The sequence below is a fragment of the Ailuropoda melanoleuca genome, chromosome 12 (assembly GCF_002007445.2).
Source record: "Ailuropoda melanoleuca isolate Jingjing chromosome 12, ASM200744v2, whole genome shotgun sequence".
In the NCBI taxonomy this organism is placed as follows: Eukaryota; Metazoa; Chordata; class Mammalia; order Carnivora; family Ursidae; genus Ailuropoda; species Ailuropoda melanoleuca.
The window spans coordinates 68,507,470-68,523,705 of NC_048229.1; the positions used below are offsets into that span (position 1 = coordinate 68,507,470).

Here is a 16,236-nt window from a genome sequence, read left to right on the forward strand (position 1 = left end):
TGTGTGCGGGTCCACAGCTGGCACCAGATTTTTCAGACCGGTGCATGATTTTATTTTTTTTTAAAACCCTATTTATTTATTAGAGTGGGAGAGAGCGTGCGCACGCAGGAATGGGGAGGAGAGGGAGAAGCAGGCTGCCCGCTGAGCAAGGAGCCTGATATGGGGCTCCATCCCAGGACCCTGGGATCATGACCTGAGCTGAAGTCAGATGCTCAACCAACTGAGCCGCCCAGGCGCCCCAAATGGGTGCATGATTTTGAAAGGTCAAGTTCAAACCAGTAAAGAGAAAAGCACAGGAAACCAGAGCTGGGCCCCATCCCCTCTGCTGCTTCAGCTGCCTTGGGGAGGGCACTGGCCAGGCACCAACGATGTTGGGGGTGGCTGTTTAGGTCAGAAAGCACGCAGGAAGTGTACACTCATTCATCTGTGGGCTGCTCTTTCTCCCAGTGCTTCTCAGGCATGCAAGAGGGTCATTCTTTCTGTTTCCATCCGGCCGTGCACGTGGACAGAGGCTCCAAGGCCAGACCCTCTTCCTGTTTGGATTTTGCTTTCCTCTGGCTCTCTAGGGCACAGCTCTGAGAACTTGCAGAGTGCTGTGTCCCTGTGGTATAGAGCACCACCACCCCCGCAGTAAAGGGTTTTTCTGGAAACCCAAGGAGGCAGGGAGCCGAGCAAAGATGAAATCAGCACATTTGTAGGGAACCAGATGGCCCTGGCTGCTCGCTGGGTCTGTAAACTCACATGGTGCAGGTTTAGTGCGAGGGTTGGGGCAGCATCACCTGCCTGGGAAGCTGCCACGGGGCCTAAATGCACCATCAGTGTAGTCTCCAGGGCCCACAGGCAGGGTTGCCCACACGGGACGTTCCTCCCACCGCGCCTCACGCAGACATCTCTCCCTCCGTGGTCTTGCTTCTCCCACCGCTGCTTTGCTGCTGACCTTCGCAGAGCCCGGGCTGGGAAGAGGCTTATGTCAGGGGCGTGCAGGAGGGGGCTGCCTGGGTGGGAGGCCCTGAGGGCAGCCCGTGGAGGGGTCCCACACGCTACTGTCTCTGAGATGTGATTTGGTGAAATGAAACGCAAACAACCACTTGGGTCTCGTCTGAGTGGGCAGCTTTTGTGCATTCAGGATGCTGGCTGAGGCCCTCTAGGCTCTGGGGCGAGGGGGTGATGAGCCCCCTTCCGGCATAGCTGAGGGGCCTGAGCCTGAGCTGAAGGCTCAGCAAAAGCAGGAGGCCTCCAGGATCAATCCCTCATTTGAGACGTGCCCGGCCCTCCTGGGGCCTGGATGTTCCTGCTGCAGGAGAGGGAGCAGCCTTGGTCAGGTGCAGCAGCAGTGTGGCCATCTGAGGTTAAAGGTCACCCCAGAACTGATGTTTGCCCCCAAAACCCAGTCTTCTCTTTCCTTGCCTTCCAGCCAAGTGGGCGCCTTCTTGATGGGATCACTGCTCAAGGCAGTGTGTCCTACAGGGTTCTCTGGTCCAAGGTGGAGTTTGACCCCAGCTCTGAAAACGGGCAGAAATGTCATGTTCTTGATTCCATTTCATTCCTTCTCGCCCAGGCTGGTGTGGCCAATTCACAAACAAGTTCTAGAAGAAACCCAGGAAGCCATACCTGGGTCTTTTTCCTAGTAGTAACAGTGACCGTAATACACTGAGTTTGTGAGGACTGGACGCTGCTCTGAGCACTTCCTGTGTGTCAGCTCACTGAATCTCACTGTGGGTTAGCCCCTCAACTCCTCACGACAACTGTGAGAGAAAGCACTGTTGCCATTCTTACCTGGGGGTGGGGGAACAAGGGGGTGGTTTGCAGGAGGCGTTGGTGTTGACCCAGGAGCCCAGCCTGAGAGTCTGCTCTCTTTACCCCTACATTTAGAGGACAAAGCACTTGCCCAGCCCTGGAAGCTTCCACTGTCCAAAGAGGGGAGCAGAGCAGTGGAGGCCAGGCCAGCAGTCCAGGCTTCTGTGGGGCGGTGGGCCACGGCCCCAACCTGGCATATCCCTTGATGGTATCCCTTCTCTGCACAGTGACTTCAGGGACCCTATTCTGGCCTCAGGCACCTCAGCAACTCATGCCTTCTGCTGCCTCCATTTCCTCCAACCTCCCCAGACCGTATCCCAGCCCCAAAAGCCTTCTTTGTTGCTCTTAGAGCCTTAAAAGGCCTTCTTCCTGCATGCTCTTTCACACAGCATGGGTATCAGTGTCAGAAGGATCTAGGTTGTACTCATCTCTGAACGCCCAGAATCCGGCACCCAGGAAGGGTCAGTACCTGTCTTTCAGAGTCATTATCATGATGGAAGGAGGGGGCATCCAGGGCCGGCCGCCCCATCACCAGTGCCATATCGAACGTTCCCCCAGCACCACTGCCCTGGTCTTCGCTTGTCACCGGGTGGAGAGCCTAGCCTTCTGCATCCCAGGCACGGTCTCAGCAATAACCCTGAGGCCCCTTCCTCCAGTGTCCCTCCAGCGCTGCCCTTGGCCTGCCCCCCTTCAGCCGCAGTCTTTCCTGGCGCAGACCCTCTCTACTGACCTGTCAGCTGGAAGTTCCTCTTGGGCTCTGCCATGGCCCATTAGCTTATCTCTTTCTCTGAAGCAGGCAGCTGGAAAACCTGGATTTGGGTCACTGCCCAGGGCGGAGGGCTTCCCGGCCTCAGCTGGGCCGGCTCGCAGCAAAGAAAGTGACTGCCTCTTGGATCGAGTCCCAAGGGTGCCGTTGCTACAATGTCTTCACCAGTCTTTAATCCATGCATCTCTGGGGTCTGGGCCGTCCAATTCAGCAGCCTCCACGACTCCTGAGACCCTGCTGCACCAGAGCCCTTGGCCTCCCTTTCTTCCCGCCCCTTGATCCCGTAGGGGAAGCTTCCCCTTCCCCACCTGTGTCCCCGGGTTCCATACCAGCCTCCCAGTCATGCAGCCCCCCTCCCCGGAGCAATCCCTGTGCCAGGCTCTTTATCCCTGTGAGGTTTGCAGACAGGAGCCAGCCCCAGAGAAGGTGTCCACTTCCTCAAGCCTGCCCTGCCAGTCAGCCACAGGCCCTGGATCTGCCCCCATCTCCCGGTCTTTCCTCCACACTCCCTGGGCAGCGGGGTCCAGATGCCCCATGTGAGGGGCTGGCTGGGCACCTGGGCCCCACGCCACGGGGGAGGGGGACAGGGGTGAGAGGGCAGGGAGCCGAGCAGGGACCCCACCAGTCTGGACTGGGCCACGAAGGCTTACGCATCTGGTTTTGTTGAACTGTAACTCGTTTTGCCTATTGAGGCCAGAGCTATTTTTATCCTGACATGTGAGGCTCCTTCGCGTCATAGCCACAAAATTCAATCTAAAACATCCCAGGAAAGGTTGTTTGTGAGACGTTGTGCAGATTCTCATGTCGCCACATCAGGTTTCACTTAGCAGCATCTGCACGGCTGGCTCCCTGGCCGCCCACCCCACCAGCCTGGTGTTGTATACAGAGCGCTCCCGACAGCATCTGTCTGCCCCTCGGCTAGCCAGCAGTCACGTGAACTTCCTGCCAGAGCCCGCTTCTCCAAACTTCTCCAAAACAGAAATGCAAGGCAGGCAGCATTCAGCTCAGAGGCTGGTCCTCGGCAGAATCAGGGAATGGAAACCCCATTCTCCCTGGTTCCTTGAAGAGTGTGACTCTCCTGAGACCCAAGGCCAGGTTGTTCCCAGCCACCCCCCTTCCTGGGCCCCAGCCAGAACAGCTGGCACCCCGTCTTTGGTGGGCCTGCAAGACTTTTGTCAGCAATGCCACCTGGGCAAAAGTCTCCCGGCCCTGGTGTCCCAGCACCTCCTCAGTGCTCAGGGTTGGAGAGCCTGCCCAGAACTGGGGGCTAGGCTCTTGTCCAGGCTCTGTTCCTTCCTAAAGGACCAGCAGCACCTAGCCCAGGGCCCCACCCCGTAGGGAGAGCCCAGCAGAGGTGGCTTTTATCAGAGCTCTTGAGAAAAGAGGCCGATTCCCTGCCCAGCTGTTGAGGGTGAGATGAGCAAGAGCCAGAGGGGGGCAGAAGCGGCCGGTGAGGCGCTGTGCACGCTCCATGGGGAGGAGCTGGCTGCAGTTGGGCAGAAATTTGTTTAGTTGAGAGAGGCCCATCATCCGTGTAGTAACACTTGCTGGCATGAGTCTGCTGTCTCTCCACCCCACCTCCTCCTCCCTTGCCTGCAGCCCTGCCCGAGAACATCTCTCAGGTTCTGTCTCAGGCCACCTGGGCCTGAGGGGCTGATTTATCAGAAAAGTGGCTGACAGGCCAGTGGGAAATGGAGGTTGGGAGAGACCAAGTAGGCCCTCACCCTGTCCTTGGTGAACCCCAAGCGGGCCCTGTCCTTGACCAGCCCACCCAGGAAGGGTTGCCTCTCCTGCCCAGACCTGCCATCTCTACACAGTTGGGCTGGGATTGCAGTTAGCCTTCCAAGCTGCCCGCCCAGTCCTGCAGAGGCTCCTCCTCAAGAGAGCCCGTTCTGGTGGGCGGGAGCCTGAGGGACAAAGGTCCCTGCCCAACAGCTGCAGGCCCCGGCAGCTCCCTGACACTCCCATCAGCCGGGTCTGGCTCTCAGGCAGGCGCCCGGCCCCCACTCAGTTTGCACCCAGCCTCCTGCTCTTTGTAGTTTTTAAACAGGAGCGCTGGGAGAGCTGAGCTGTGAAAGCTTTCCCAGCAACCATTGCACTGTGAGAATGTGAGTCATTTGCCATGGCTTCTCCCAGATGTCACTCTGCCCTTCTCCCTGCCACTAGGGGCCTCGGCTCCAGGGGCTGCCATGCGGGCCTGGACATTGAGCCTTAATCGTGTGGCCCAGAGTGGGCTACGACTAAGAAGACCAGGATGTGTTCAGAGCAGCCCCAAACGTTCTCTTCTCCCACCTCAGGCCAGCTGTCAGCTGAGAGGTGGGCAGATCTCCCCCTCCAAATATGGGGCCGGGGCTGGAGGGAGTCACAGGTGATCCCATCTCCTCACAGCCTCCCTGCCTCCCAGCAGAACACTGGGAAATTGTCCCAGATCTGAAGTCTCCACTCAGAGACTTTCCAGACTGCCCCACAGCCCTCAGTCATCTATTCCAAGAGAGAGAGACGGGAACAGTCTGCCCCGTGCAGTGCTCTAGGTTCTGACACGTTTGCTAATATCAGCAGCCCCCGTTCACTGAGCACGGACTGTGTGGCCGGCCCCAGGCCCAGTGCATTAAATGTTTTGTCTCATATAAAGGGATTGTTATTGGGGGTGCCTGGCTGACTCAGTCTCTTGATCTCCTGAATTCGAGCCCCACCTTGGGCATAAAGATTACTTATTAAAAATAAAGAATCCTTTATTTTTAAAGATTTTATTTATTTGACTGAGAGCCAGCGAGAGAGGGAACACAAGCAGGGGGAGTGGGAGAGGAAGAAGCAGGCTCGGAAGCAGGCCTCTCCTCCAGCAGAGGAGCCTGATGTGGGGCTCGATCCCAGACCGCTGGGATAACGCCCTGAGCTGAAGGCAGATGCTTAACGGCTGAGCCACCCAGGCGCCCCCTAAAAATAAAGATAAAGTGAAAGAATAGGAGCTCTTATTGGCCCCACCTTACAGATGGAGAAACTGAGGCTTAGAGTGAGAGACTTGCCCACAGTTGCACAGCCAGTAAGAGGTAGACATCTGATCTGAACCAGGTCTCATGGACTCCCAGGCCTTGCTCTAAAACACCATGCTTGATGTTTCTGCGTGCCTGAGATACCCGGCCCCTTGGGAATGGAGACTGTGGCCCCATGTCGTGGAAGATTTCTTTATGGTCACTCCCTGTTTGGGTCCCTTTGTCGTTTGGAATACTTTGGAATCTAAATGGCCCTAAGCCTGGAAATGATGTAGGTTGGGGGTGCACATACAGAAGCAGGAAGGGATCAGGGACACAGGAGCCATCACAGATGAGCACCCAGGAGAAGATTCCAGTCCACACACATGGCCAGCGTTGGGGTACGCAGCCAGGCCACCGTGGGGGCAGTGTGGGGACAGGGAGGATGGGCTCCAGCAGCTGTATCTGCAGCCACCTCTTCAGAGATCAGCCCCAGCTGGGCCCGGGGTAACTTGATCTGTAAGAATGTGACACTTGATTCTGCAAACAGCCCCTCTGGGCCAGGGAGCAGAGACTGTTTGCCATTCCAGAGTCACTCAGGACCTCCCAGGCCAGGCTTTTCTGGGCAGGGACCCAGAACGATGCACTGCAGACATGAAGAAGGTCAGTGAGGCCTGCCCTTGAACAGGGCTTCTTACTCAAGGCTTGCCCTTTGCACACAGTTCACAGGGGCTGTCTAGGAGGTTCTCAGGAGAAAGGACAGTAGTTTGAAAGTATGACTTCTAGTAAGGAATCCCCACAGAGTAATTCACAGCTGGGAAACAAAACAGAAAAGCACCTCTTCCCGTTCCCAGCCACACCCCCATAAGGACCATGCAGGGACATCAGGGAAGTCTGAGTTGAGCAAAAAGCCCCTGAAAGGAGGGTTTTCCTGCTTCTGGCCACCAGCGTCTCATGAAGTCAGCCCATGGGGTGCCTCTGTAGGCCTTGCTTCTAGGACTGTGGATGGCTCCATACATTCATGTTGTGTGCTTGGGCCTGGTGCTTCTAGGAGCTGATACTCCCTCACAGTCAAGCTTGGTTCCCTGTTTTACAGAGGTGTGTGGCCACCCACCCTCTCCCTGGTCTGGGAAGAAAGTCAGGACTTGAGGGCCAGAGAGAGGCCAACCTGGAAAGAGATGGCCCCACAGGTCTCTCTGGGCCACTCTGCTTTCCCCGGTGTCCTCCCTGAGTTCCCAGAGGGCTGCGGCGAGGTGCTTTCTCCACAGCTTCTGCCAGTGTCACTGTCTTTGTGTCCGCAGTCTTGGCAGGGCCTTCATTTCAGTCTTCTGCCTCTTGTTCGGGAACATATCGCCTACTAACCTGCTATCCCCCAACCACCCCGAGCGCCAGCGCCTGAGCAGTGGGTAGCACGGCGGAGCTGCTGAGGCCACCACTGTGACTTTGGATAGACCGCAGCCTGACTCACAGCTTCTCTGCCTATATAATGAGACCAGTAGGAGCACAGGTCTTCAAGGATTATTTTGAGGATTAAGTTAGATGCCATGTGTGAAGGCTTTAGACATGCATAGCACCTAGTAAGTCCCTGCTAAATGGTAGCTCTTGGTTGCCTATTAAGATACCATGGTGGGGAGATACTGGTCAAGGGGTACGAATTTCCAGTTAGAGTTTAATAAGTTCTGGGCATCTAACGTATCCAATGGTGATTATAGTTAATACTACTGTAGTATATACTCGAAAGTTGCTAAGAGAGTAGATTGTAAATGTTCTCACCACGAAAAAACAAGTGGTAACTACAGGAGGTGAGGAAGGTATTGGCTGACTCCACAGCACTGTGGTAATCATTCTGCAGTGTGTCCATGTATGAAATCAACACATCGTACTCCTTAAACTTACATAATGTTATACGTCAATGTTACCTCAATAAAGCTAGAAAACATACAATATAAAAAATAAAATATCAGGGCACCGGGCTGGCTCAGTTGGAAGAGCATGTGACTCTTGATCTCAGGGTCATGAGTTTGAGCCCCACGCTGTGGATAGAGATTACTTAAGTAAATAAACTTAAAAAAAAAAAAAACCAGCTTGTAAAAAGAAAGCAGATATTATGTTATACTAGGACAATTAGATCTCCGTCCACCTGCAAAACAATTTGGACTCTTTCCTCACACCATATACAAAAAAATTAAAATAGATCAGAGACCTAAATATAAGATCTATATTTTTTTAAAAACACACACAACTCTTAGAAGGAAGCATAGCAGTAAATCTTGATGACCTTGGAATAGGTAATAGTTTCTCAGATATGGCATCAAAAGCACAAGGAACCAACAATAGCAACAAAAAGATAAATTGTACTTTATCAGAATTTAAAATTCTGTGCTTCAAAGGAGTATACCATGGAGAAAGAAAAAAAAACCCAAAGAATGGCAGAAAGTATCTGCAAATCATATATTTGATAAGAGACTTGTATCCAGAACTCTTAGAACTCTGCAATAAAAAGGCAAATAACCCAATTTTTAAATTGGCAAAGAACTTGTATAGACATTTCTTCAAAGATCTACAAGTAGCCAGTAAGCCCGTAAAAAGATGCTTAGTGTTGTTAGTCATCAGGAAAATGGAAATCAAACCCACAATGAGATACTCCTTCCCATCCACAAGGCTCTAATCAAGACAGGTAATAACAAGTGTTGGCAAGAATGTGGGAAATTTGGAATCTCACACATGGCTGGTGGGAATGTAAAATGGCACAGCCATCATGGAAAACAGTCTGGCAGTTCCTCAAAAGTTACACATAGAGTAACCATATGATTCAGAAATTCCACTGCTGGGTATATAACCAAAAGAAATGAAAATGTGTTCACACAAAAACTTATACGTGAATGTTCACAGCAGCATTATTCCTTTTTTTTTTTTTAAGTAAGTTCTACACCCAATGTGGGGTTGGAACTCATGACCCCAAGATCAAGAGTCACATGCTCTACCAACTGAGCCAACCAGGCATCCCGCGGCATTATTCTTAATAGCCAAAAAGTGGAAACAACTAAATGTTCAGCAACTGATGAGTGGATAAAATATGGTATATCCATACAACGGAGTATTATTCAACCATAAAAATGAATACAAAATGGATACATACTACAGTACGGATGAACCTTGAAAATATGCTAAGTGAAAGAGGCCACATACTGTATGATTTCATTAATACAAAATTTCCAGAATAGGCAAGTCCACAGAGACAGAAAGTAGATTAATGATTGCCAGGAGCTAGTGGAGGGGAGAATGGGAGTGGCAGCTAATGGCTATGAGGTTTCTTTTTGGGCGATGTTTTGGAATTAGTTGTGATCGATGCACAATTTTATGAATAAACTGGAAACCACTGAATTGTACACTTTAAAAGGGTGAACTTTATGATATGTGAATTATATCTCAAGCTGTCGTGTGTGCGTTTTGTGCCCTTTTAGTGCCTTGGGCAGAGGGAGTGAGGATTCCTGCCATCCCTAACTCCTCTTTCCAACAGTGCTGTTGAGGTCAGCATGTGTGATGAAGAAAAAACAGAGATCGCATGGGCTGTATGAATATACAACACGGGGAATGACCAGGCATTGTGTCAGCCCTGCTGTTGTGCCCTCCGTGCCCGATACCTTGTGGAGGGGAGCATGTGCTGGGGTGAGGCTGGGAGGGGACTGTGTCTGGCCCTCGGTGTATTTTCAGCTGGGATGCCTATCAGAGGGATACTCCAGATATGCTTCTGGTTCTAAAGACAACTGTGGCGTTTGAAAGCCTTTAGACTACTAGTCTAAAAGAGATCTTCGCCTGAAGAATATCTGATTTTAAAACACTGAATGAAGATTAAAGCCCTTGGTAACGTTTTGTCAGCATGCGCAGTTTGTAACCCAGCAGGGCTGTGCAGTTTCCTTGTCTTGAGCACCGTCGAGAAAGGCGTGTGGCTTTTGTTGGCTGCCAAGGTTGTATGCCTCTTTACCCCTTTCTTCTCTTTGATTTCTCATCTGTCCTTAACCAGCCAGAATGAAGCCCAAGTGTATTTTACTTATTGGGATGATAGGTACAGGTTAGTTTTATAGAAAATCCCTAGCACATAGCAGCGGGTCTCACAGATGGGAGGTGTCACCAAGTAGTTGGGGGCTGGCCGGAGAGGGGGACAGGTAGGTGGGTATTTGTGCAGTAAGCAGTTGTATTTGCTTGTACACACTTGTATAGTCCTTGCTTTCTTGCCCTTGACCCTGGATTGATTTTCCATCGTCTTGCTCCACACAGAGCCCCCACCACCACCTTTCTGGCGTTTACGATTGCATATGTGCTGTGGGGGCCCCACCACCCTGTGGACCATCAAGTAAATCTCGGCTCTGTCCCTTTCTCTGCAGGTACCAAAGGCTTAGAATGTTCCCCTTCCACCCCCACCATGAACTCCTACTTTTATAAGTTCATGATCAACCTTCTCAAGAGGTTCAGCAGTGAACGCAAGCTCCTGGAGGCCAGAGGCGCTTTCATCATCAGGTCAGGCTCGGTGCGCCTTCTCTCCCTCACACAGCCACGCCGTTTCACTTCACACCGTGCAAGGGCTCCAAGCAACCACTTCCTCTTCCACTTCTCTCTCCTCCTTTTCCTCTGCATTTATTCTATAACAAAGGAGACCCCCCCTTCTCACTGGGTTGCTGGTGCTGCCAACATGAGACAGGTCAGTGTCGCCATTTCTCGAATGAACGAATTACTTTTTCACTTGTTGAGCCACTGTTTTCCCTTGAGGTGAAATGTCCTCTCAGTGTGCCCTTGTTAGAGTCTTTGGGGAAGAAAGTAGGTGAGCCAGATGGCACACGAAACAGGGCTGTGCTCAGGTGCCCAGCAGCCAGCACGGGCTTTGGCCAGGGTTGGTGGCAGTAGTCGCTCTGGCAGAGCTGGGATCTTGAGTCGTGTGAGCCTGGGCTTGGACAGTCCCAGGGCCCTGGCCCCTCTCAGCCTCTAGAACTCCCATCACCAACAGCATGGCCAGGTCTGGCCCTTTACCTCCTCCTCAGCAACAAGGAGCCAGAGTCACCAGAAGAGTGACCTTCAAGTCACTGAAATCTAGATGGGCGTAGATTTCTCCAGGCTCTCCCACAAAGCCAGGCAGAGGGGGTTTCTGGAAGAGTCTGAGTGGCCTCTGATGCTCTACGGCCGTAGTTCTCAGCCCTGGCTTCCTATTAGTCACTGACCCATGAAATAAGCATCTCTGGGGTGACTAGACTAAAGCTGTCCAGGGTGCTCGGGGAGCTGACTAGACCATTGTGGTCTATGGAGTCGGGAAGGCTCCGAGGCTGTGTGGGCTCTGGGGGTTGAAGGGGGATTGCTGGCAGAGAGTCCAGCCTATACAGAGTCTTCAAGTCAGCAAAGAGTGTGGAGTGTTCATTTTACTGTGATGCAGAGGGCAAGGGGGAGAGGGGCCCAGCCTTGCTGGCCACACCAAGGTTGGAAGCCTTACCCAGAGGCCAGGGGGAGCCACTGAAGGGGCTTGTGTGGGGGGACAGTGTGACCAGATTTGTGTTTTTAATGATTCGTATGCTTCTGAGGAGAAGGGGTGGGTGGAGAGAGCAAGGTGTATATGTGGGAGACTAATTGGGAGGCTGTCATCCAAGTGGGAGATGGTGGCTGCTTGGTAGAGGGATGAGAAGAAGCGGTGGCATTCCGTAATTTGTAAGCCGTATCATTGATTAGTGACTGATTACATGAGGGCCTGAGGGGAGAGGCTGTCGGGAATGACACCCAGGACCCTGGATGGTGGTGGCAGTCCCTGCAATGGGAGCTCTGGAGGAAGAGCAGGGAGGGAGGAGGGTCCCATGTTTGAGTTTAAATTGCTTTGGAATTTAAACATCAAAGGAGAGATGTTGAAGCAGGTTGCTACCCCTGACTCTCAAAAGAGGGACCTATGCCCAAGATAGAAGTGTGGAAATGGATATCATAGTCCTTCATTCACTCACTCACTCATTCATTCAGCAGATGGTATTACTAAGTACTGACTCCGCCAAGTTACTGCTCTTCTAGATGGTTCTGTCTTCATGGAGCTTTCATTCTTAGGGAATAAGAGTGGTCATTGGTAAGAGGGGCAGAGGGTGTAGGGAAGGGGCCTGAGGCTGAGCCCCAGGGAGCTCCACTGTGTAATGGTCGGAGAAAGAAGGAGAAGCTAGGAAAGGAGGCTGAGGACCTGAGAGGTGGGAAGAAGCAAAAGGGGGTGGCAAGAGGCAGTGAGGGGAGTTGAGGCCCACAAGGGTCTGCCAGGAGCCATGCCAGGAGCCTACCCAGCCACAAGACGAGCTGAGGGAGGGAAATGGAGGGAGCAGGCCCCAGCCACTTCATTCAGAGCTGCCTGCCACGGCCCTCGCTTGAAGGCTGAGGGTGGACTTTAGGGCATGGGTCAAAGGACTGAGTTGCAGGAGGGGGACAGGCCTGCCTGGCCAGAGGGACAAGTAGCAGGACCATGAAGTTTCTGCCCATCACGAGGAACAGGCTTCTGACAGTCCAGACCACCAAAAGCTGTCCCCGTGGCGGTGGGAGGCTGTCATCGGCCCTCTTGCTCTTCTGAGGTCGTGGAGGGCAGGATTTCTCAGGTTCGGCACTGTCGGCGCTGGGGCTGGGTATTCCTTGGTGGTCAGGCCCGTAGGACATGCTCCACGTCCCAGCTGGGACTATGAGAAATGTTTCCAGACAAGGCCAAATGCCCCTGGGAGCAAAATCCCCCTAGGTGAGAGCACCACAGTTACGCGGGGACAGAAATGGATTCTTATCCTGCTCCGCCAGAAGGGGAAAGACTTCCAGTTTTACCTCACATCGAGTTGGACAGTCAGTGGGATTGAAGTGGAGATCAGAAGTGGTACAGGAGACCCCCCCAGCAGGAGAGGGAGGGTCTGTCCCCACATGAGTGACAGTTTACATGGTTTTCCACATGGCAGACATGTCACTTCTCTTGATGAGCACCCCTTGCCTGGAAGCCTTTCAGGAACCAGGGGAGAGAGAGGCCTTTGAAGAAGGCATTTGTAACTAGTTCCCCTCTGGAGAACCGGACTGTAATGGGCTTTTCCCACCCTCCAGCAGCTTCCCATGCCCCATTCGGGGCTCGGGGAGAGGGAGCTCAGAGCAGGCAGCAGCATCTCCAGACTGCACCAAGCAGAAGTGTGGGCAGCAAGGGCAGGCGTGGGTGTCCTCCCCACCCACTTGGGGGCCTTGGGCTCCATGAAGCTGGGGGCCCAGTGGCCACTGCCAGGTCCCCATTTACAGCCTCCAGGGTGGTGAGGCTTTACTTGCTTTGTCTAGTGTCCTAGCATCCTGGGCTGACAGGAATCCTCATTTTGTTGAAGGGAAATGAGAAGAAGCCCCATGCCTGCCAGGCTTGGTGGGAGCTGAGCCACAGACCCTTGCCCACTGCTCATTCCACACCCGCCACTTTACCCCTTCTTTGGGAGAGTGCATAGGCCAGGCTCCTTGAGGGGCCCTGCACAGCCTGTGGCCCGGGATGCCCTGGGGCCCAGCTCCTCAGAGGGTCCTCTGGGCCTGTGGAGTCTCTCTCTTCATCCTTCTGGGGGCTCAGTATATCCAGCCTGGTGATCGCTCTCTGTTCGGGGGCTCACATCCCTCATGGACCACACTGGGACTTCAGCAGGCAGTGAACCTGACCTCCAGGCCATGCCTCACTGCTATACCCCACAGCCGGCAGGCTCCTAGCCCTTGGCACTAGCATAGGAACCCAGTGAGCTGGGATGGAAGGAACCTTGCGGCTCCGCCCCTCACACTTGTCCCTCCTGGTCCTTGGCGTCATTTGTCCAGCCTGCCCCCCCCCCAGAAGCAGCACCAACACATGCTTCCTCCGGGCAGCACAGGCTACGTGGACACCCCCCCCCGCTGAGCCTGTGTGCCAGTCCGCCGCCGAGCAGGCCGGGTCCCAGTCCCAGCCAGCCAGCCTAGGCTCTCGGGGTGCACAGAGCACAGCGTCAGACGTGGAGGAGGCCTTAAAGACATATGCTCTTCCCCTCCTTCCTGTGATCAGACAGGGATGTGAGGCCCTTAAGCAAAGTTTGCGGGGTCGAGCCGTCGGGAGCGTCAGCCTGCCTGTCTGCTTCCCATTTCATTTCCTTATTTTTTGCTGACGGCTTTAAAGTGAAGCATAATAATGGTCCATGCAGACTGCTGAGAGGAAGCCGCAGGCCTGATAAGAAACAGAGTGATTTAACCCTCTCGTTCAGGTGTTAAACGAACAAGTGAAAAGGCGTCGTTTCTACAGTAGTGCGTTTACCTCGGTTTCTACAGTAGTGCATTTACCTCGGGGAGCAGGAGCGGCTGCCCGTCTAGAGGATAGAAGCAGCCGGAGTTGTCGAAGACAAACATCTGGTGGGTGTCTTGGTGTTGAGGAAGATGCATGATTTGCCTCAGGACCCTGGAGTATTTCCTCTCCCCCGCACAGCTTTCCCAGGCTTCACCTCCATGGGGGGCTGGGAATGGGGCCCCCAAACTCCCCCTACGCCTCTAGGCAGGTCAGACCTCCTGTGTCCATGTGGCCTTGTTATCTGGTGGACGTAAGAGTTTAGCTCTGTGGTGAACTTGGGGGAGCCAGTGGCTCCAAAGCCTCGTCTCAGCCAGACTCAACTGAGATGTTCTCTGGGCCCAGACCCTTCTCTCAGCTGCAGGAGTTGAAGCTGAGCCCACATGGGGAGGGGAGGGGATGTGGGGTAGGGGTGCCAGAGGGAGCCGGGCATCCTGCAGCCCTGCCCACACTTCTCCCCCTTCGTTGGACTCCATAGGAATGGGGCAGATGGGCCCCCACAGGTCCTCGGGATCCAGATTAAGATTGGAATTGGCGGAGTCAAAGAGACTTGGGTTCAAATCCCAGTTCCTCCAGGTTTTGGCCGCCTAGTAGTGCCTGCCTTGTCGTTTTGCAGGGAGGGTTACATGAGACTGTGCGCACCGTGGCTCTTAGCACAGCTTGATAAAGGGGAGCTCTTGTTCTGCCTCGTGACGCAGCCTCAGCCTCCCATGGTGGTCTGTGAAGACGGGAAAGCAGACCCCAGGGAGGGTGAAATAATTCAGCCTTCTGTGCCAAGAGCAGGCCCTGGTGCGCCAGGCCTGTGGCCCCAGCACCTCAGGCACCCACCAGTGGCCCGGCCCCGGCCCCATTAAAACAACTCGGCCCCAAGTAGGTGTTGGTGTACATTTTCCTCCTCCAGCCTCTTCCCACCCTCCATGCCAATGCCGCAGAACAAGCACAGGGCTGTTTGCCTGTGAACCGGGCCGCTTATACTCAGTAGAAAGGGAGAGCAGGGAGAAAACGCAGCCTCTTTGATAAACTGATATGAACTGCAGCGTAATCCAACAGCTGTGATCCTTACAAGGCCTGCTTCTGTGCTGGGAAGTGAGCGAGTCTCGGGACGCTCCACTCCGCCCGCCAAGATGGCCCTCTGGCCAGCCGTCCTTTGGCTTAACCAACTGTGCTTCTCCCCCCCCCCCTTCCTCCCTGCTGCCTTGCAGAGAGGACTTGCCAGAGAATGCTTTCTTTTTAAAGAGTGCCTGCTGTGAACTCAAAGGCTCCAACCCCAACCAGCCCAGCCGATGGTGGGTGGGGTCCTGAGCACCCTTCCTGGGAACATGGGTGCCCCTAAGAGGAGGGCATTTGAAGAGGCTGGGCTGGGGGCCCAAGTGGGAGAGCAGGAGGCAGTCTGCATCTTCTTCCATGAGACCTGAACCCGGAGAAGCCCTGAGATAAGGCTTCTGGCTCATTCTGGTCCTCCTCTCACCTCTGATACACACAGGCCTGGCAGCCTCTCCAATTTAGCAAATGCTCACAGTCCCTATGATATACCCCTGCCGATCCTGCCCTTGCCCTCCCCCAGCCCACTCCACAGACCACCCCCCACCCACGGGTTTGCATAAGAGCCCTATGCTTGGTGGGTGGTGGGGCAGGAGAGCCAGGGCCTAGGAAGCCACTGGAAACCAGACTTGTTTTTAATTGCATCACAGGGAGGGCCTCGAGAGTAGCTGCGCTCTTTCATGCCATCACTGGTAAATTCCACTTTGCTGTCCTCGTATGGTCTGCCTGTGAGACAGCCATCATCTGAGGCCATATCACTACTGTGGCCAGGGCAGCCTACAGCGGCTTACCCTCCCCACCCCACTCCCCTTCTCACTCTCTGTGCCCTTCAAGACCTTCCCAGCCTCCGGAGCTCATCAGCATTGGGTACCCCCCTTACCATCTTCATACAGGCCACTTGATGTGCCAGGGGGCATTGGCCGGGCCCCCCAAAGCCCATTGTGCTGATGCTAAGACAAGGTGAATCTGAGTAAAGTGGCAAGACCCGGATGCCTGGTCCGAATGGCATTTTAGAATAGCACACTTTGCCTCTGGCCCCCAGCCGGTGGGAGAGAGCTTCTAAGAGGCCCTCCTCGCTTTCTTTCACTGTCCTCTTTAATGGGATGCATTCATTTGCTCCAAATAAAAATAAATTCCCTTGACAAACATGGACCAACCGAAGTCTTTCTGCTAGAAGGGACCCAGAATGCAGGTGGGGTTTGATCTTTGTTTGAAGCCATACTAATTGAGTCCCCAGCTGAGGGGAAGGAGACAGGACATTGAACAGGGTTGGAGGAATTCTTCCAAGGAATTTCTCACTTCCCTCTGAGAAGCTTCTCTTCTTGCTGCCCAACTCCTGTGTGAATCACCTGGAG

General features: G+C 53.8%; 1 protein-coding gene across 3 annotated transcripts in view; it reads left to right on the top strand.

Moving 5' to 3' along the window:
• The window catches only part of VAC14 (VAC14 component of PIKFYVE complex), a 100,691-nt gene that overhangs the window by 51,213 nt on the left and 33,242 nt on the right, over positions 1-16,236 (top strand). For all 3 annotated transcript variants that reach the window (XM_034638849.1, XM_019801491.2, XM_002920944.3), the window contains exon 14: positions 9,918-10,050. In XM_034638849.1, coding sequence (XP_034494740.1) covers positions 9,918-10,050 — 133 coding nt within the window. The remainder of the gene's footprint in view (positions 1-9,917; positions 10,051-16,236) is intronic.